This window comes from Archocentrus centrarchus, chromosome 4 (assembly GCF_007364275.1).
Source record: "Archocentrus centrarchus isolate MPI-CPG fArcCen1 chromosome 4, fArcCen1, whole genome shotgun sequence".
Lineage (NCBI taxonomy): Eukaryota > Metazoa > Chordata > Actinopteri > Cichliformes > Cichlidae > Archocentrus > Archocentrus centrarchus.
In genome coordinates, this window is record NC_044349.1 from 19,795,844 (window position 1) to 19,818,794 (window position 22,951).

The 22,951-nt window shown below is 41.1% G+C and overlaps 1 protein-coding gene across 1 annotated transcript in view; it reads right to left on the bottom strand.

Moving 5' to 3' along the window:
* The window catches only part of insrb (insulin receptor b), a 75,954-nt gene that overhangs the window by 40,131 nt on the left and 12,872 nt on the right, over positions 1–22,951 (bottom strand). The window contains 1 exon segment of the mRNA XM_030726931.1: positions 14,987–15,535. Within this exon segment, the coding sequence (XP_030582791.1) occupies positions 14,987–15,535 (549 nt within the window).

The window sequence follows — 22,951 nt, forward strand, 5'->3', positions numbered from 1 at the left end:
AACTTAGCACTTCTGAGATAATTTAACTCAACATAAGACCACATGACAAAAGATCAAACCTTTGTTAGACTACTGTAAACCAGTGACATACATTGAGACTGTCATTAAGTGATGATTAAATGATGCACATGTACCAGTGCATCAGCACTGCTGAGTAAACCGTACTAATGCAAAAAATTTTGTAACAACAAAATCTGTTATGAATCATCTCTACACTCCTACTCTAAGTAACCTACAATGCAAATTCTTTTGCAAACATGTATCTTTGTACAGCAACTCAATGGTGACATTTTGCTGTACATAATTTATATGACTTTTACACTCTACCTAAACCTGGCGGTGAGCTGTTCTACCTGACAAGCAGCTCATGTGTAAGAAGACACAGCAGCATGCCACAATGCTACAATGCACATGTGATCTGAAATAGCACACACAACTCAGCTGGTGAGAAAGCAGAAGAAAAGGCTTCCAGTCACTAAGCAGTCACAAACTGCTTCTGCCAACAACACATGAACTGTGGACAAACATGTTACGGCCAATCACACGGGGAGTAACTCAGACGTGCACCAATCACCGGCAAACACATTGCCAAGGCGGCCATCTTTAGTAAAAGGAGCCAGGGCTGACAAGTTTGGTCTATCATTTTGAGGCCCAGAAATTCCTGCATGTCTGCATACCACAGCATGCAAGGGGAAGGAAGGGGGGAGGGGGGAGTACAAAGTAAAAGAACGGGGGACAGAAAGGAGAAGAAAGGGAAAAGGGAGGAGGTGCAGAGGGTGGATCTTTCACATAAGGTGGAGCATCAGACGCAGTGAAGAGAAATGGAGAGGGGAGAAAAACATGAAAAGTTTTCTTTTTTTTGTTTGTCCTTTTCATTATTCTCTTTTAGCTGTTATCTTTTCCATATATGACTAGATATCTGGACACGGTAAAATTATTAACTGCTTTCATTCCTCTTGAGGGCAGTGGGGCCATCAAAGTGTTGCAAGGACTTGAGGAGAGATGGTAAAGTGCTGGCAGTGAGTACTGCAACAACTGCTACTTCTTCTGTAAAGGCTGAGATGACAGGAGAACACCAACAGCCATTTTTTAAATGCAGGAATTATAACTGTCACCACTCTGATATCAACAGAGGATGAATGCAGGCAAAGAGAAAAGAATTATCAAAGTATTTTTGCATTTGGAGGCAGTAAAGATGACAAAAGGTGCTAAATGACTTTATGGACAGGACTACTTCTATTCTGCAGGATCCTTAGGACATCAGGCCAGACAAGCAGAAAGGCGGAAGAAAATAGTGAAGTACGGTAAGCAAAAAAAAAAAATAAAAAATAAGGCCAAACAAAAAGCACATGCTGTTCATCAATGCATGACAACATAAACACAAACACTGGTAGCACCAAGGTTTATCTAGAGATCCATCTTACAAGTTACTTTCCCTCATATGTGAACATTAAACATGTGACCCATTTTTTTGTTTCTGTATAAACATTTCTTATCAGACTTCTTTTGCGCTAACAGATGGCCTCTACAAGTTCCCGAGCAATGCTACAAGTCTCAACAGAAATGCAGTAAGTGGTACAAGATGCAGGCCAGAGGAAAGTACCGTCTGCAAACTGGACCAATGCCAGTCTATGTACTCATCACCAAAAGTGAGCCACCAAGTCATTCCTTACTTGATGAGGTGGTAGATTTCTAAATATGGAAAGCCTTACTACAACATTTAATGGCACAGCTATCTCTGGAGTTCCACTTAGGGACACATTGAAGAGAGAAAAAAAAACTTTAGGCATGATATAATCACGTAGAAGTTCAGACTGTTTCATATAAATTATTCTTGAAAAACATGACTTTATGGTTAGATATCAGAAGTACAGGAAGTCGTTGTGGTTATGAAGAGGAGGATGAAGGAAAAAGAAACAACATTTTTTCCAGTGTGTCTACGCCTTCAGGCAACATCACCCGGAACATGCGTATCTCTCTGTCTTCCACAGTGGCACCTTCTATCTTTGTGAGCTACACTACAGTATATGTGCATGAATATGTGTACCCATTTGTGTATCCATGTCCTTGCCTGAAATTATAGCTACCAAGTGTCCAGTTAGTTTAAAACCTGCTGTTCTCCCTGAGCCCAAAGCTTGTTCACCCATAACCTTGGTGATTCCACCCAGGTTCAAATTCTCCCAGTGATGCTCCCCTGCAGTTACTAATTCAACTGACCCCAGTCAAAAAGGCCTAAAGACCGGTAAGCAACCATTGATCACGAGGGAAAAATGCGTTTTCCCTGACTAGCTGGCAAGTGGTTGCTGGAGGCTGCTGGTTGGCTGTCAAATTGAAAGTCACCCATTCAAATAAGACAAAGGTTCTCTGGTCTGTGTGACAACAGGTTTCACAGGGGTGGTGGTCACCATCAAAGCTCCCACTTGATGAAAAGGACGCTCCTTTCCCAGACACGTAACACATCTTGGGTATGGCTAGACTCTAAACGATATTCTGTGTTTTTCAGCCCTAAGAGAAACCTGTTTAATGGTTTAAGGAAAGGAGGCATTTCTTTAAGGCCAAGGACATGTGAAGTGAATGATCTGGGTCTGGACAGACAAATGTGGAAAGAGTTGGTTTTGGAAGGAACTTCAAGGATTGGGGAGGTCATATGAGGATAAACAAGCTCAGCCTAGGAAAAGCAAGTTCAGAAACACAAAGTTTCATTTTCAGCACTAACTTTTGAGTTTTTTTTTTTTTTTTTTAAGTTTTAGTTTTAGCTTGAGCGAATCAGCGAGCATGTATTTATTATTAAACAGTTCTCAAGCGATGGGAAACACTACTTTCCCAAGAAGGTGATATAACAAAAAATTCTTGAGAATTTCAAATGTCCAAACATTTCACCCAGCCCCCTTCAGTTGAGCCATTGTACCACCTCAAAGCAAAGCATGAAATTCCAAGTACTTAACAGAGCATAACCATCACGTATCGCAAATGCAGTACACACTAATAGCTGTGGTTACAGACTGTGTTAAGCCCCTAACAGGAGTTTCTCAGATCACGTATGCATGAACACAGGATCTATGCTCCACTGAAGCAGCAGTGTTTGTTTTTACAGCAAGTTAATGAATGTACAGGTAGGTGCTGCATCTGCTGTGGCTGAGTTACAGAACCTGGGACTTCTTCGAAAGCTGTTCATTAGTTTCTGAGGTCTTTGAATACAAACAACACAATCTAGCTTTTATCACTGCCTTGCTTATAAAATAATATTTCAGATTTAATATTGTACCTGAAGTCTGGAAATAAGAGCAGCCAAACTGTGTTTTTCACAATATGCCACATGTAGATCCAAGAAGTGCTGTTTGAACTTACTGAGTTTGACTCGTTAGTGCAGCAGTACTAAATTTATATTTTGATGTTGTACAGGAAAACTGGGTGGGGGTGGACAGTTTTTATGCCTCCCCAGCAGCAGCAACCATGGCAGGCATGGAAGTTTTATTTCAGCTCAGTGTGAGAGTCTTTACTGCATTTTGCTGCTATTAACGGCCACCCTGGTTTCTCTCCTCAGCTCTCTTTCACTGACTGTGTACATGTGTCTGCTGAGCAGAGGAGAGACAGATGAAGTAAAGATGTTAATGTGTATGTGTATCATCAATCTACCTGCGATCAAATCAAAGCTTCCCAACAAATGTGAATCTGTCCAAAATCTAAATATGGGCAGATATTAACCTGAAATATGTTAAAGTTAGGCCAAGCTATCTGGGAAAATGGTGAAGTATTTACATGGTTCCATTTATGACAACCAACGTGAGTTTTAGATATTTGGAATGAGGACATGCGTGTGAGAATGTGAGAAGGGTGCCCTCATTTTCTGGAACACCTTTAAAAAGCTGTTTGCGGTTTAAGATTTGGAAACTTAAGAGTTTGGTCTAGCAAAAGGTAGAGTGTTTAGCAGAGACGTGATGGTCAGAGCACGGGGATAAAGAATGCTTTATGACAATGTGGGCCTTCACTAACACAAAAGTACAGATGTGCGTGCGTGTGTGTGTGATGGATGTCAAAACTAGCAACAGGTGTCGCCTGATCTGCCCAAATACCTGAAAACAATCCCATTCCCTCCAACCACCTGAGGGGTCATGTTATTTTCCTACCTCTCACACAAACACTTCATGCAATCCTTACTGCTCACCTCTCATCTCAGCTACTTGTATTCCTACATACTGCTTCATATACTGGAGGTTCGAAGAAAACAAAGCAAATCTTCCATTTGTCTGCAGGGCTGTAATCATGTAGCCCAAAATGTAAATAACCCTTCCCTCAATTCTCTTTCCCCTGGGGCCCAGCCGTACAGCTCAGCAGTAGGAAGTACTTTGGACAAAGGCAGGAAGTAATGAGGAAGTCCTTTCAGACAGCTCAGGCTCCAACAACCACTTGCCTGCCAGCATGCTTTCCTACGCAGCTCACACAGAGAAACGCACATCAAGCCACGCATTACAAAAGGAAATGAACCATTGCGCCATTAATGAAGACATCAAGTTCCTTCTCAGTCTCCACTTGTTCTTATTTAGCAAAAGATAAATGTGAGTTAAAAAAAACAAAAAAAAACAAACATGCAGGCACTAAGAGACAAGAAATCAGTTCCTGCGTAATGCAGCAGCAACAGCAGCCATGAATGCTGTTCCAGCACACTCATATCCTCAGAAGTCCCCCATCCTCTCCTCACTATATAAGCTACTACCATTTCTACTAGCAGCCAGCCTCCTGTTAAGAGAAGTGGGCAGCGGTGTTGGTGTGCACCACTTAGTCTGCAGCAATGTATTTGTTGTGCATGCATCTATGGAGTGTGTACCAATTCACTGTGTGTGTGTGTGTGTGTGTGTGTGTGTGTGTGTGTGTGTGTGTGTGTGTGTGTGTGTGTGTGTGTGTGTGTGTGTGTGTGTGTGTGTGAGTGAGTGAGTGAGTGAGTGAGTGAGTGTGTGTGTGTGTGTGTGTGTGTGTGAGTGAGTGTGTATAGAGCAGGATATGGGAGTGCCGGCCCATTGATGAGCAAGAGGAGAGGGGAGAGAGAGTTTTCCAGATTCCCCGGGGCGCTCGGCTAGTGCTGCCTGCCTGCTTCTCTGCACTCATGAATGCACGAATGGAGGAGGCTGGGGGAGACACACACACACATAAATGATGCCAGCTTATCAAAGTTAATTTGGATTTGTTAACAAGGATGCAAGCTGCCAGGAAGGAAAACAAGAGCTTGATTGGTACCTCGCCCCTTCCATCTGTCTGTTTCTGTCCTTCCTTCCCTTTTCTCTTCCCCTCTCTTTTAGTTTTGTCTCTTCCACTCACTCTTTGTCCCTTATAAGATATTAATGGTAATTCATACTACAGTGAGTGAGTGTGTGCATGTACTGATGTAATGCCAGCCACTACGGAGAAGCTTTAACTATCAAACAGAGAGCATCAGAGAGAAGCTTGCCTGTGTCTACAGCAATAAATGAGACAAAGACGAGAACACGTGCGGCGCTCTTTGATTTGTTTTCAGAGCATCTCGCTATCAGCAGCGCGTCAGTTGCACTTTAATCGAGACCCGACTTGGGAAGGGAAATTAGAAATACTTCAAATACAATTATTTATGTGTTCTATTGTTGTTAATAAACAATACTTGCCATTTTCAAATGTGCTGCAAAATCCTGAATTGCAGCAAATCACAAAGCTTTATTCATGATTTTATCAGAGGCTAATTAATAACTAATCAGAGCGTGTAGAAAAGTAGTTGCTCTGTAAATTTTGGTGGTAATCTTGCAAAAAAAAAAAAAAAAAAAGTTTTGGAAACTCTCGGGCATTGCAGGATTAACCATTATGAGGTAGGCAAACTATATAAAATGGCATGGTGCACAAGCACTACTTCATGTTATAAGTGTAGGCAAATCCTCCATTTTATGTTTTTGTCTTCTTGTAAGTTATTTATTTAACCACTTCCAGGCAGTCAAATTAATTCCAGGGAGGGAGAGGAGGGTAACATTTCTAGCTCGAGTCCACTCTCACCGGAGAAGCATCTGGGTCACAGATCTAATCGCTCGGGGACTCCCGACTGATTATTTGGTTGCATTTTCTAAACAGTGTTGACACAAATATGGCCTTCTAGTATTTACTCTATACATTATGCTGGGTTTCCTATTCATGGTGTACTCTTCCCAACTGTTGTTGACAAAGGGAAAGCAAATCTGTGTGTGTGTTTGCGCCTGTGTGATCTAGACAGGTGACTGGAACGTGGTAGGCCTATAAGACAAACAACTCGCCATCTCCTCCAGATGGAGGCTTGTGTGTGGAAAGCAGTGACTCAAATGTGCAAAGGTTGTGGCTTCGCAGATCGACAACTCATCAAATTTAACGGAACTCACACAAGAGTTGTAACAGTTTGCACTGAATCCACGTGAGGAAGTTTACAGCTTACAACATATGCAGCACAATAAAAAAATAACTCAAACTATTACTTTAACAGGACAGTAGCATGGGATTCATTGCAGCAAAAAAAAAAAAGACCCCAAATGACACCCAACACTGATACCTTAGTACATGTGTCAGCCCAAACTCTTCTTTTGGTTAGTGCTCAATATGAATAAGAAATATATACTTAATAAATAAATGACAAAAAACACACTTTTTCCTCTTTAAATGTTTTAAGAGAGCCAACACTTGTGCACTCTGTCCCTTTGTGTTTAAATCCATGTGTTCCCTGTGTCACTGAGTTTAATAGCTAATTAGGAACAGTAGCTTCAGGAAAAACTCCTTCATTTACCTTTCATTAGAAACAGAAACTGAACCGAACAAAAACAGAAGAGAAGGGAAAGCGCGAGAGAGAGCGAAAAGTGTCTGGAAGGCCAATTAAAAGGCTAGCCTAGCAGAGTGTTTTTGTTTGGTTGTGGGCAAAGGCCAACAGCACGCTTCATTGAGGCCCTCCATCCTTAATACTGTCCTCTTCTGTCTCTCTTTAGCCTCCTTTAACTTGGCCACTCACCTCTTTGGCAAAAGCGTGCTTGTGGCTTTCGAGTGGGTGTTTGTGCGCGTACCTGGGAGCCACACTTGAAATGCCCCGCCATGTTTGTTTTGCTCTGTTTATTTTGCTTCGCCCAGCCCCTTCTCTTCCCCCCCAATCTGGACCTAGTCTTATCCCCGCTGACACTCCAGTTTCATTTGATAGCATGAGAAATAAAACACTGATGGAAATATCTGATGAAAATTTCCATTGCCGTCCAGGACCACGAGCTGCAGCTAAGACAACAACATGAACTTACAGTTAATCATATGTTTAGTGCATGTAAAACACCTAATATGACATTAGAGGTGAATTTAGTGGCATAACACACAAAAAATAGTGCAACAAATGGGGAAACATACTCATTCTTATCTTTCTATGTAAAACTTTATGAAGGATTATGTTTCTTGGCCAGGCAAAGTAATTTCTGAAGTCTTTTAAGTACAAAAATACCCGGTGTGCTGTTGCCAGGACACAGCTCTAGGAATAAATACACACAAACAGAAAAAAAAAAAAAAAAAGATACCAACTTGGTTAACCCTCAAACCTCACACTCACTTTTTTGCATAGAACAAAGGACACAACATATACATGGCATGCCATGACACACTGTTTTAAACCTAAAGCACCAGTCCAAGTCTTTTCTGAGCATCTGTTCAGACTCTTTAATTTAATCCTTTATAAACTATTTTACTACCACTCCATATACAATGTATTGTTCTCATTACTAATCTAATTCTCTGACAGCTTTTTACAGAAGCTGGGAGGCTGGTTTTTAAAAGTCTTAAAATCCCTTTTCACCAATGCTGGGCGACGTCCAACTTGAATTCAACTCTGGCCACGAGGACCACAAGGTCATTTCAGATGACGCAGTCAGATCCATTTAGAACCACCGGTACAGGTTTAACCTGTGATGGCCGCAAAGGGGGTACACGTAATCTGTTTGTCGCTACAAGATGAAGTGACTCGGTGCATGCGCGCATATCTGAAAAACAATAGCAGCAAACAACAAAGAACGTAGGCGTGGGCAAAGTGAACTTTGACCTGAAAAGCTTTCTATCCTCTGTGTGTGTGTGTGTGTGTGTGTGCGTGCGCGCATTTTTGTGTGCATAAGTTGTGCAAGCAGAGCGCAGGATGGTGTGTGTGGTTGAACAGAGTGTGCCAGCCCTCAGCAGCAGATAGAGCCTTATCTAAACAGGAGATCGACTGTTTGCTCCTATTCCCTCTTTCTCTCATCTCTGACTGTTGCCCTCACTTTCACTCTTCCTTTGTGTTCTCTTGCTTTACTTCTTATTCATAATAATTTTCCTTACCCAGTTTATTTCTGCATCTTCAGATACCTGCGTGTGCGCATGGGTGAATATTTTTCTCCCATCTCGTCTCGGTCATCCAGCTTTCTTTTAACTTTCTGGTAAAATTTCACTGCTGTCGTTATCTAGAGTGATATGCAAAAGTCGTCCATCATTTCTTTATATTTTGCTTCCACAGAGCCAGACTTTCTTTCCCTTCCCAACTGTTGTTGACAAAGGGAAAGCAATAGTGGCAACAAGTGGTCTTAGGCAATAGTTATCCAGGTTTTCTGAAGGTCTATCAAAGTTTTTCTTTAGACATTGGCTGCTTTTTCACCCATTTTCTTTCCAGTCCTTTTGCTGGACCATTTCCTAAGCCACTTAACACTAATTTATCAATCATTCAAGCATTAAAAAAAAGCACCTAACTCAAAAGATGAACCAGTGTTGTGTCTACACATAACAGACAACTTTGTTACTAGCAGCCTGTCACAAAAACACAATTTGTTCCCATTTCTTTATTTGAATCTATTAAAAAAAAAAAAAAGAAATGCCAAAGCTAAAACTGTTTGACAGACATTAAATAGTATTTTTGCACCAACAGAATGATTCCCAAAGAGCAATTAGCTGAAACATCTTGGCATGTTGTGCAGTGTGTCCTTAAAAAAGTTTGACGAAACTGGACAAGTGGAGGACAAAAGAAGCAGAATAGTGTAACGTCTGGGTTGTGTTTGGTGGTGAAGAGGAGGCGGCGGGCGTACCTATCAGGCAGCCAAAAAAACGCACAGCCACACTGGCACTGGGAATTTCAGTGTTGCCCCTTTAATAAACGTAATCTTCACAACCTTATGAAGCCCGGTTGAACGGCTGCTACAACAACACACATGAAAACGAGCAGTGTTCATACAACCTATGACGGTACAAAAAATAAAGAAAGGAAAGGGTTCGCCTCAAGCCAAAATGTCCATCTGCCAAAACACATCTCCCGCGCTCTCTACTGAGGAGTGGTGGGCGCACACTGGTGACATGATCAACACAAAAAGGCCAGACTGTCGTAAAGAGATATCACAATTACGACTGTTACAATAGTCACGTCCTTAAGAAAAACAGAACTTTCAGATGCATCTCGCCTTTCAGTCTTTGCATCTGCTGTTCTCTAAAGCCTCATCAGAAATACAAGAATCAGTGGCAACAGGTCCTACAGTGAGTGAGGAACCCAAATTTGAATTTTTTGGTAGAAATCAACCTCAGTACGTATGGAGGAGGTCAGGAGGGAGGAACAACAGTGAGTGTCTACAGCCATCTGTAAAACACAGTGGAGGCTCTGTCGTGGTTTGGGGCTTGAGACTTTTGCACAGTACTGTAATTTATGTCCCACTGATAACACAAATCTCCACTTTTATGTTAAACTAGCTGGGCGTACAGATTTTACAGACATACCTACACACCTTTTCACATTTACAGCCCAAGCCACAGAGCCATGAACTCAAATCTTAATATTTGAACTTCTTCATTTAAAATCCTCCACTGACAATTATTCTGACTCTGATTTTTAGTGCAGGGCCATCCAAAGAGCTGCACGTGAACAGCTGAAGCAGAAGGAACTCACTGCCGAAAGACACTTTAACTGATTTGATTTGTTTTTACAAATGTTGACACAGAAAACTTGCCAATCACTGCAGGAGCCCAGAGTAGTATTGATTTTTGAAGAAAACATATTTTTCTTAGAAATTGGTTATTTCTTTATACAGCAGCGAAAACCCAGGCTGCCCATGCTAGTGTTGATCAGAATATACTTGGGAACTGCCAGAAAGAAAGCAAACAACCAACATTCAATCAGGCAACAAAGCCACAGTGACAGGTTGTAAAAGCTGAGAAAATTGCAACCTGCCCCTGACAAAATCCAACTACTGCAGATCTCCACATCTGAATGGCAAGCTGGAAACGTTGTAAAAATACAGTACACATATACACAAACAAATTATATATGCACACCAGAGACACACAAATATACAAAACTGAGAAAACAGTACTGGGCTATGAATCTCAGATCTTATATATGCGATTTGAACAGGTCATTTAGCAGCCCTGAAAGGCTTGAAGTGACATGCATTAGTGTGCAAACACTCGCCTATGCATGCGCACACACATACACACGCAAAAGCAGTGGTTTTCCTGCTTGTAAGGAGCAGTGTAAGATCAGAGGAATGCAGGCTCTCCCCTGTCTCTTACCTAAGGCAACTGGAACCCTATAAAAACACAACAAAAACAACCCCACAGTTTCCACTCACACATAAACTTTAATGCCCCGTCTAATGTTCCTCTGCCCTGCACCCGCGCTTGTGTCTACACTCACATGTGTGTATGTCCAAGTTTGTAAACTGTGAGTTTTCATTCACAGAAGCCCTAATTAAAGATCCTATTAGTTCCCTCGTGCCACCACACAGCACGTTCAGCGGTGCAGCGCTACACAATCTCACCCAGGCCGGCCCGTGGGGCAGCGGCATCCCATGGATCTACAGCTATATCTGCAAAGTGCATCGTAAATAAGTACTGAACCAATACAAAACACACTACTGATACTGCTAGTGCTGCCCTCCTGTTATTATCACTGCATATACACAGTCATATAATATTTGAGAAGAGCTGTTGTGACAGAGTGCATGCTTCACTCTGGCAGTGTTTGACTGCTGTAATCTTGAAAACATGCCTGGTGGAAATGTAGATCTCATTTACAGTGGGCATACGCTTTCAGTAGTACGCACACAGTATATCAACCATACATAAGCAATCACAAACATTTACAAGAAGCGTACACATATCATCCCTACGTGTAACCCACACATACACACGGCCTGCTGCGGGGCAGGCAAGCATTGTATCATGTTCTAGAAATGGCTCCTGTTTTGACATCCAGCTCTTTACTAAACTGGTGTTGCTCACATTACGCAGAGCACAGCGTCAACCCTGCTACCCCGGCCAATCGGAGGCAATGGAGCTCATGCAAACATGGTCTCTCTGTATCAGTGGGCTTTTTTTTTTTTTTTTTTTTTTTTTTTTTTAAATGGAGACAGCTATATGTCTTTGAAATTAATCCAATAATAATAAAAAAAATTCTTTAGCATACATGGATTAATTCACAGTGAATGTGAATGGAAAAGGAGAAAGCTTCCAATCAGTTGCACTTAGCAGGCTAAAATTACAGTAAATATACAAATTGTTTCAGCCAATGATAATGTGTACAGTCACTGCAAAGAGCTGCATGCTCACCACTGTCTCAGTGCTTGTATTTTATGTGCACCTATTACGCTCATTTTCAGCTTCATATTTTTATTCTTTAATTCTACCAGGGTCACTTTGCATGATCACAGTTTAATATATATATTATATATTTATTAGGGGTGGGACTTTAACGTGTTAATTTCGATTAATTAATTAATTAATTAATTATGGGGAAATTAACGAATTATAAATTTTAACGCATTTTAATCGCACTTTGCACCGTGGAACGTTTCTCAGGAGTTCCGGGCATACAGATTATATCGACGCACAATGTCAAAAATTCAGCGGCCGCATCCTTCGAAGGACCCGGCCCACGTCCTTCAGAGCCCACGAAAACCGCAAAGCCCGGAAGTGAGCGGCTGGCCTTCATATCAGCGTCACCTGCCCTCACCTCTGCTCATGTCGCCTAGCATCGTGAGTGCGAAGCACAGCTGTGGAAAAGCAGCTGATTAAACAGAGAACGAACCTTTTCTCCTTTTTGTGGTTTCATTTTAAGTCTTTTATTGAAAATAAGCTGTTAAAACAAGCATGACACATTTCAACATCAAGGAATACAGCTGAGAGAATGATTAATTTTCAACTATATTAAGTGAGACATTAATGTTGAATAAAACTATCCAGTTACGATGCTTAACTTTAATTTCAGGAGTTTGCTTATCACAGGAGAACTTCCACCCTTCGTTGGTCTGTGTAGTAGACTGGTGGGAAAATAAACAACATTTTGAAGTTTTCAACCAAACTTAAATTAATATTCTCATGTCAAATATTGAAATGCAATTAAAATGCGATTAATTTCGATTAATTAATTACAAAGCTTGTAATTAATTCGATTAATTTTTTTTTTAATCGAGTCCCACCCCTAATATATATATATATATATATATATATATATATATAAAATTTTATCTAATACTGGGCGTGGTGCAGCCTCTCAGGTCCATCCATCTGAAACGAGCCATTTTAGCTCCTCCCTTCCCTGTAGGGCCATCCTTTTATTAAGCCAGCTTGCCTCTGATTGGCTTTTTGATTACTTGCATATGTGCAAGTAATCCCTGTGTCCAGGGATTACTTCGACTCAGGGATTACTTGGACACAGGGATTACTTGGACACAGGGATTACTTGCATATGTGCAAGTAATTCCTGGACATAAGGATTACTTGCACATATGCAAGTAATCCCTTGCTTATGTGCAAGTAATCCCTGGACACAGGGATTACTTGCTTATGTGCATGTAATCCCTGTGTCCAGGGATTACTTGGACACAGGGATTACTTGCTTATGTGCAAGTAATCCCTGTGTCGAAGTAATCCCTGTGTCCAAGTAATCCCTGGACACAGGGATTACTTGCTTATGTGCAAGTAATCCCTTGCTTATGTGCAAGTAATCCCTGGACACAGGGATTACTTGCTTATGTGCAAGTAATCCCTTGCTTATGTGCAAGTAATCCCTGGACACAGGGATTACTTGCTTATGTGCAAGTAATCCCTGTGTCCAGGGATTACTTGCACATAAGCAAGGGATTACTTGCACATAAGCAAGGGATTACTTGCACATAAGCAAGTAATCCCTGTGTCCAGGGATTACTTGCACATAAGCAAGTAATCCCTGTGTCCAAGTAATCCCTGTGTCCAGGGATTACTTCGACACAGGGATTACTTGCACATAAGCAAGTAATCCCTGTGTCCAAGTAATCCCTGTGTCCAGGGATTACTTGGACACAGGGATTACTTGCAAATATATATATATATATATATATATATATATATATATATATATATATATATATATATATATATATATATATATATATATATATATATATATATATATTAGGGGTGGGACTCGATTAAAAAAATTAATCGAATTAATTACAAGCTTTGTAATTAATCGAAATTAATCGCATTTTAATCGCATTTCAATATTTGACATGATAAATATTAATTTAAGTTTTGTTGATGAATGAATCAATATACATAAGCTTAAACTTCAAAATTTTGTTTATTTTCCCACCAGTCTACTACACAGACCAATGAAGGGTGGAAGTGCTCCTGTGATAAGCAAACTCCTGAAATTAAAGTTAAGCATCATAACTGGATAGTTTTATTCAACATTAATGTCTCACTTGTTATAGTTGGAAATTAATCATTCTCTCAGCTGTATTCCTTGATGCTGAAATGTGTTATGCTTGTTTTAACAGCTTATTTTGAATTAAAGACTTAAAATTAAACCACAAAAAGGAGAAAAAGTTCGTTCTCCGTTTAACAGCTGCTTTTACACAGCTGTGCTTCACACTCACGGTTGCTAGGCGACAAGAGCTACGCAGAGGTGACGGCAGCTGATATGAACGCTAGCTGCTCACTTCCGGTCTTTGTGGTGTTCGTGGGCTGCGAAAGACGTGGGCCGGGTCCTTCGCAGGATTCGGCCCCTAATTTGGACATTGTGCGTCGATATAATCTGTATGCCTGGAACTCGTGCACTGAGAAACGTTCCACGGTGCAAAGTGCGATTAAAATGCGTTAAAATTTTTAACGCGTTAATTTCCCCGTAATTAATTAATCGAAATTAACGCGTTAAAGTCCCAGCCCTAATATATATATATATATGTATAAAAAAAAAAAAATAAAAACACATATGCTCTGCACCCTACTGAAGTCCAACTGCTATGGCAGTGTGTGTGAGATGGAGACCGAGACATGGAGAAAGACATTTCCCATCTCATTTTCCTGACAGTAAGACCTGGCAGACAATCGAGGAGCCAGCATTATATGCCAGCTGCAGTAGTCGATGTTCAAGTATAAACATGGCCGAGGTTGTCATGCTTTGAAGGCTAGCCTTTCTGTCAGACATGAGACAGAAAAGAAAAAAACAACACAAGCTATAATCGCCTTCAAAAAATAATAAGCATCCTCTCTGAGTCTTACAATGGAGGACATTCTCTGCGTTTATGGTAGGAAAGCGCGGCCGACTGCAGCACTGATCAAACCCACAGCATTTTTTTTTTTTTTAGCAAACAAACAAAACAAAACAAACAAAAAAAATCTGTACATCTTTTAACAAACATGCACGTTAACTCTCCCTTTTTTTTTATTGCCATTTTATCCCATAATGCCTACTTTAGATTCTTCTATTTCCTGACTCAACAATGCACTTGAGTCTTTTCACACATTAAGCAGATCCCGAGCCTATAATTACAGATTACTTGCACACAATGCTCCAGTCAATGAATGCTAATCAGGAGGTGTGGAATGTCCACGACCCCTGGCTGCTTATATTGAGGAGCATCCCTATACCATCATAGAAATCATCACATAAATCATTTGGAATGAAAACATCTGTCTGAAGTGAACATGTGGAGGAAAAGAAAGAACATGCTCGGTCCATCTAAAGACTGATTTACACACAAACACTTACTTCTCTGGCAGTGATTCTGCGACCAACATCGTCCCCTGAAGTTTCCATTGATGGTGCTTTGAGGGCAGACGGTCTGACCTTGGGCTATGCCAGGACACACGTCTCCACATTCTCTTTCATTCTTATTGGCCACGATGAAGTTGTCCTCCACTGAGTCCAGGATCTTAGACCAGTCCAGGGTAGCCAGGTAACACAGGTCTGGATTTTTCTCTATCCTCACAGCACCCCGGGTGATGTTCATGAGGCTGTGAAGGCCCACCTCCTTCAGCTGCAGCATTTCGTAAAGCACAAACGCGTAGTTGAAGAAGAGGTTATTGCCGCGAATCACTGTCAGGTTGGGGAATAGCTCGCTGAGGGTCTCCAGGCCATAGACCCTGAACAGCAGCACGTAGTCGGTCACTACTCGCAGCTTCGGGTAGCTCAGGCCGCGAAAGTCCTCCGTCCTGGTCTTAAACATAAGCAGAATCTTTAGATGGCCCTCGATGATGGTGCAGTTCTCCAGCAGCTGGAGGTTGGTCACATTATTCCGGATGTCCTTGCTTGGGCAGACTGAAAGGACACACAGAGACAAGTGCATAAAAAACAAGCAAGTTTCATCCAATATAAAGTTATTATTTCTTTACTATTGTTTAGTTTTAATGAGAAATGCTGTGAGTATTGCACCAAACAACATTCATAAATCTAAAAATAATGTCCTGAATTCCCAGAAAACACCAGCAAATGTTCAAGTGTGCTTTTAATACAGAACAATCTGTTTTCACACATGAACTTCAGACAGTTTCAGGAGAACCACGTCAGGATTTCTTCCACAGACGTCCTTTCTCACAAGCAGCATATAGCAGGATATATTTTGCTTCTCGCCACTGAAAATACTCTGTGACTGGGGCGAGGGTGGTGCGCACGTAAGGTGTGCAGGAGGCGGTGAATGCAGTGGAATATTTGCCTATTTTATTCACACCTGTGCAATCTAACATCACAGGGACTTTTGTAACAGGGAGCTGGCAGGTTAAAGACAATTTAATATCACTCTGTGCCACTGCATGCGGCATTTCCATCCCTCAGAGAGGCGTTAAATTGGACAATCTTGCACTATGTAAAGAAAGTTGAGTTTAATGCACTGCAATTAGCCTGAATGCAGCTTATAGTAACAGACCAAACAGTCAAAGTTCATCCTCAGTTTACAGCTGCATTAAAACAACATCATTATATTCTATTTACCAAATTTCAGCCATGAAACCTCTGCTGATTTGCATTAAGTTGAACAAAGCCATTCATGAAGCAGCTACTCAAGCCCACCTAAAATCTGACTGGCCGAAATTGCTTGCTCCCTCCTCCTTCCCTCTCTGACACACACACACACACACACACACACACACACACACACACACACACACACACTCTTTCTCTTCTCATTGGCTCCAGCAGTATTTCTCCAGAGAGGAAATATTATATAGCACCGTTTGATCTGAGTGAAGCAGGCATGAAGAGGTTAACAGAAATAAAGCCTTGAAGCAAAATGCTTATCCACGCTCATTCATACTCTTTAGCTGCTGCACACACAAGCCCACATTTGGACTGGCAAATGCATGCGCGTGCACACACACACACACACACACACACACACACACACACACACACACACATCAGAGGAGTGGAGAATTCATTAGCAGACAGTAACTTAGGGAGATGCGCAGAGGGAAAACACACGCTGCTGTTACTTGCTCCACATAATAACACGTTAAAGGAAAATTACAGGAGGAGAAAATACTTCGTAGTTCAGATTATGCAAGACAGGTGTAACAATGAAAACAGTATTTCTGTTGTTGGCGTGACAAAGCAGGTTTCGAGGTTGGCAAAGAGGCCACAAAAACAACGATACGGCCATTTGCAAGCCCCTGCATCCAAACCAACAGCTGTCAAACAAGAGAAATGATCTTTGACAGGCACCCATCGGGCACACATTTACTGGAAAAAGTTTGTAAAAGAAAAGGCTTGCGATCAATAATGCAACATGTATACACCCCAGATTCATAAAGTTATTTTTCCTTAAACTGAACTGCCTTCAGCAGAAATCTCACGAATAAGCAGAGAGGGTGGATGTTTCCTCACCAGAAGCAGGTGTTAGTTTACATGAAGAGACTTGCTATATAAAGTGGAAGAGAGATGATTTACTGCTTCACACAGTCAGGCAAAGGATGATGGTTGACCACAAATTCTGCAGTGTTGCCACACCCATTTACATTTCATGAGCATGCCCATTAAACTCAGTAGTTGTGAGACATAAAATCCTAATTTGCTCCTTTGATTTAACTATGCATGGACTGTATCAACCATAACAACAGCCATTACAGCCTAAAACAGATGGTCGGACATAAACCAGCACTGGCTAGAACTGATTTAAATGTAGCCTTCTAATGGAAGATTAAAAACTCTTTTTTTTTTTAACTACCAGGAATAACATTATACTAACATAAAAAAAAATTAAAAAAATTTAAAAAAAGTACTGCTTGCAGTTTTAGGAGGCTGAAAAATGCAATGCAGCACAAACAGCCCTTCACATACTTAATGTATATTTACTGCAGTTTCCTTTATACTAAGCTCCATTTGTAAAAAAACAAAAATATTCCTTTTAGTGATAACAGTGATAATCTTAGGGGCTTGCGCTTGTGCACACACACTGCTGCTTTCAGTCACTGCTACAGGTGCACAAATGCTCATCAGCCCCCCCCCATGCATCTTAATGCCGTAAACCCCATCTGTTTCATTACTCTCATCGCAACGCACATACACACCACAAAAAAAAAACAGTCAATAGCGCTAAATAGCGTGTATGCTGTGTACCTTACCGGCTACAAATGCATATAATGTTTTGATATCTGTATATAGTGTTTGGATGTGTGTGTACATGTGTGTATATGTATGTGTGTGTATTGACATTGATATATATTTTATGTATATAGTGCTTGTGTATATGTGTATAGTTTTTCTATTCTATTTTAGTTCATTTGTTTTTCCTCATCCTTTTCATTTTTCTCTGTACTGAGCTGCTGTAATGCGCAAATTTCCCCGTTGTGGGATCATTTAAGTTTTACCTTATCTTATCTTATCTTAAATCATGACTCCCAAATTAGAAAAGAAGTCAAAATTTATTGCATTAGACTGTTTGGAAACTTACCCATCACATGACCACGTCAGTTCCCTAGCCATAAGCTACCGATTAACTTCCCATTCTGTTAATGGTTAGCAAGAAAAACATGTCAACAATTCAGGTTCAAACTATGACCAGAGTCATACATAAACGAAATGGTTTAAGTGGCTTCTTGTAATGCACAGCAGCCTATAAAACCAGCAAACCACGTTTACTACAAATTCACACTGGCGAGAAGGGCGGGTCAAATTAAAGTTTGATATCAAATGATCAGAACGCTTTCCTGCCTTGTGTTTGACGCTCTGCCGAGCACATCTATGTCTACAGTGGCATTACATTCTGTTTGTTTGTAGTAACTATCAGAGAGCTTTAGATAACAGAGCATATAAAAATCTCTATTCTTATACTCTAGATTCAGATAAGGAAAGACTCACTGGAGCAGGAGAAAAAAAAAAACATGTGGTGAAGTAAAAAAAAAAACAAACAAAACTCAAGCAAAATAGATTATTAACAACAAAATAATAAATATTTAACAACAAAATCATTCACACTTGTTACATTTTTTTGACACGAGTTTGAGGAAGAGCAACATATCCATCTAGCCACTGTCCAAACACTTGTGCTGCTACTATAAATCATATCATTCACTGTCATTTGCTGGGTGCTGAGATTGTTTCCAGTGAGAAGATGCACGACAAGCTTAGGAAAAGCGAACTGTTCAAATTTATCCACGTTTGTGTGGACGCGGCCTACACCGGCTCAACTTTACACACTTCCGCCTGCAGCCAGCAGCCAAAAACAAGTCATAAAAGAAGTCAATAAATCCATTTCAGCTGTTAAGCATCTCATCAGATAACACCGAGTTCCAAACAACAGTAACTCATTCAGCTAAGCAGTGTGCCTTGACACAGCCTGTATCAGAAACCAAAACACACTTCTTCCTCTGCTGTGCGGCAGTTGGTGTTATTCCCAGTGATAACAGCAACCTTACACCTCTCTACCCCTCCTGCTTTATCTCCTGGACACATCAAACAGGCCTACAAGCCGCCCACTCACTCTCAGCCTGCAGCTCTAACCGGATACCTATTGTGAAACATGACAACATTAACAAACTGTTACCCAAGTGCACAAGGGCCAGGGCGCAACTCACTCCTGCCCAAAGTTATCTTCAAGTCACACCAAGAGGACACCCTTTCACATGGAGGTTTTTGTTTTTGTTTTCCCCTCAGTGCAGCTAAGAAATATGTTGGTGGAAATGAGATCCTTCCCATCATCCAGCATGCTGACAGGAAAAGCTTTATTCACACAAAGAAATGTTAATGGGCCATGAGGGCAAGTAGCAGATGGAGGTGCACGGAGACCCCCTATTGCAAAATGGAGTCTTACTGTCAACTGACAGGAGGGAATGTTGCTCTTCCCAGGTTTGGTAGCAAGGAAACCCAGGAGTGAGGTAATGGGTGGGTGGGGGTAGAGGGGGGGGTGAAAGTGTAACCTGAGCCCAGCCAAGAACGCAGAGTGATGTAAGGGACCTACAGGACGGTTGGTGATCACATGCATGAATGAAGAGCCACTGTGGACCACTGTTACATGACCAGCAAAACACACACACACACACACACGCACACACACAGCCTCACGAGGTGGGAGATGGGAGGGGGCAGAGATTCCTACCTACTAGCTATGAACCCAGCAACAAGCAAAGTTCATCTACAAAGCATAAAACACGTCATGAAGGATGAACAAGATTCAGGTGGAGGGACAGGGAGACAGTTGCTACAGGTTTCTTTTAGTTTTTATTATAGAAAGGATATATTAAAAAAACAAAAAAAAAAAAAAAGGATTCAACAGGTACAATAAACCCACATTTTAATTTACATTTTAGACTTGCGTAAACCATCCAAATCCAGCTTCAGGTGTGCTAAAGAACAGAAGAAAACCAATAAAGCTGATGCAGGTGGGAACTTTTGAGCGGACAATGACCATGATCCCTCCATGGCCCACCCTGATACAGAGGACCACCCACTAAGGAACGGCTTGGTGCTCTCAATAGATGTACAGGATCTCATAATTACAATAACAACCCAATCAGCCGCTAATGAGCCTGGGTGGGAGTTGGGGGTGGAATAACAGAGCACAGGCTGAGATGTACTGTACTATACTGCAGAGCTCTATAGGAGAAATGTGGGCCATCCACCCGCCTTCCCTGTCTGTTTGACACTTAATTTGGCAGCAGGAATGAAGAGGAGGACGAGAACGAGGGAGGTATATAGGAGGGTGTCAAACAAACAGAAACAGCAGAGAAGCTTGGATTTTAAGTAAAGTTGACGAGTTAGAGCCTTTAAAGGGAGATTAAGGAATTAATCAGAAAGGTTTGTCCTTATGCATGCTGCCTGAATAGTTATGAGCCCAATTTATTTGCCTCGTGATGTAATGGGAACTGAATAAACTGTTGCAGTTGCAGAGAAGGCAGTATTCACATGCTTCAATATTACTGAGACATGAGTTAGTTTAGGATGATCAGGAGGAAGCAGATAGATACGAGGAACAGGTTCAGAGGTGTCCCAGTTTTCAAAATCTTCACATTGTCTGCACAATCCTACCTCAATGAAACTGAGAAAAACATATTATTACCCCGCCCCTAGAGGGGGAATGGGGCATTATTTTTGGTTTGTTTGTCTGTTTAATAACACTACAGCAAAAATATTCATTCAATTAATATCAAATTTGCGTGAAAGATGGTCGGTGACCCCCTAGATTACCTAATTTAATGTTTGCCATAACTGACCAGATCCAGAAATATTGAAAAAATAATCCCTATCTTTAGCCCTATGGAGTCGACTTAAGTGCCGACGTGTCCAATTCTGTCTATTTAAAATGATGTAGCAGCAGGACACAGCCTCAGCGAGTCTCTGTTTCAACTTGTGTCGAACGTGCAGGCTTCAAACTACATACCCGTTTTTAAATTGTGTTGATAGACCAAGTAAAACCAGAGTTATGGTCAATAATTTACACCATGCTTTTTCCTGTATATTGTCCTTATGTGTGATCTGAGTTTGGTGTCGACATGTGCCATTTGGTTGCTGAGGAATGGGTGAGAGTTGTGGGATTGACGAGGTAAAAGAGAGACAGTGTTATTAAAGCAATTTTTGAAACGCCCTGAGACGTTGCCTGCATTTTAATGTAAACAGCTGGATATAACTTTGTTTGCTAAATTTGTACACAAGTTTTTGGAAATTACAACTTATATATTTGTATTTTAAGTTATAAAAGTAGTTCATTAAACATGTTTGTGGGTTTCACAATGAAAAAAAAAAAAAAAAGGTTTTTTTGGACTTATTTCTACTTTTTTTTGCTTTTTTGTGTGATTTGTGTTCGTACAGTCTGACAAAATGAAAAACTAACTGTACTGTCAGAGATAAGGTTGAGCTGAAAAAAAAAACAATACCAAACAAGGCAAGGAAATATAAATTTAAAATCAAAAGTAGTCAAAAATGGCCAATCATACATTTACACTGGATTTCTCTTTTTTTTGATAGTTAATGATAAAACAAACAAACTGCAGGGTCATGGACTGTTTCTGGCTTCTAAATTGGGGCACGCCAGAAAAAGTTCAAGAAACGCTGCTCTCTGGTGATTTTTTTTAAACAGCAGAAACTTTTTTTTTTTTTTAAAGAAAACAAATTTACTGCCTCTTTACATCAAACATGAAGCAGAACTGGCTCGCAGAATAAGCCCAACATCCTCTGTGCAGCTCAAAATGAGCTCAGCTTACGCGAGTGTGACTGGTACAGCTGAGGTCATACCAATGTAACAGAAACTACCATCTCCACTATTCAGTGAGCTCTCACAGGTGCAACCTTCATTATAGCGTAGCTACAATTTCAGACAGATTCTTCTTTTATTTTTAGAGTTGTGCTCCCTGCAGAAAATTTAATATGCATCAGCTAACGGTAGCTGGCTGAGTAGAAAGTGCATCGTGGCGGTGGTGTTAGAAGGCGGGAGTGGAGCCCTCTATCGCCTGAATTCAGCATAACGGAGGGCAGCTGCACATTAGCTTAAAGTGAAACCAGTCCGATCTAGTATGAAACCAGGTGGCAGCTAACTCTGGACTGTGAGAAGTTTCCTCTCACTGTCAGCTTAGGCACATGCTGCCCCTGATGAGGTGATCTGCTGATTATAGATTTGTCAACAGCTCAGTTGCTGAACAAACCCCAGGAGAGAGAACATGCAGCTGCGGTGCCAAGCAGACTGCCAGTGGAAAAATGCATTTGTTTGTTAATACAACTGTGGAAAGTCCTGAGAAGTAAAGCCAGCTCCCCATGCGCCCACTGCCAAGCTGTGGCTTCTACAGTGAAAAATGATGCTGAGAAATTGCATGAAAGGCATTTTGATTAGCATGTACCAACATGTACCTCCAAAACAAAGAGAACTGAGGACCAGAATAACAGTACGTGAGCCAGGAAAAGATGCGGGGTGGGGTGGGGTGAGGGGGGGGCACCTTGAGTAGTGGAAATAGGCTCGATGCCATCAACAAAAAAAATGCACATACACATAGAAAATAGTTAATATTTCCCTATTAACAGAAAGTGGGAACAAAACCCAAATGCTAGAACAAGAAAGTGTAGCTAACACGTGCACTGTGACTGTCCTGTACCTAGACAGTGGAGGACATCAGATTTATAAAAAAAAAAAAAAAAAAAAAAGTGGGGGGGGTATGTGTGGGTTGGAGCACCTGTTCCTCTATTGCCTCAGCTTCCCATTGAGGAGCATGGCAAAAGGAGCTGGCCTAGCCTATTTATATACAACACTGGGTCCCG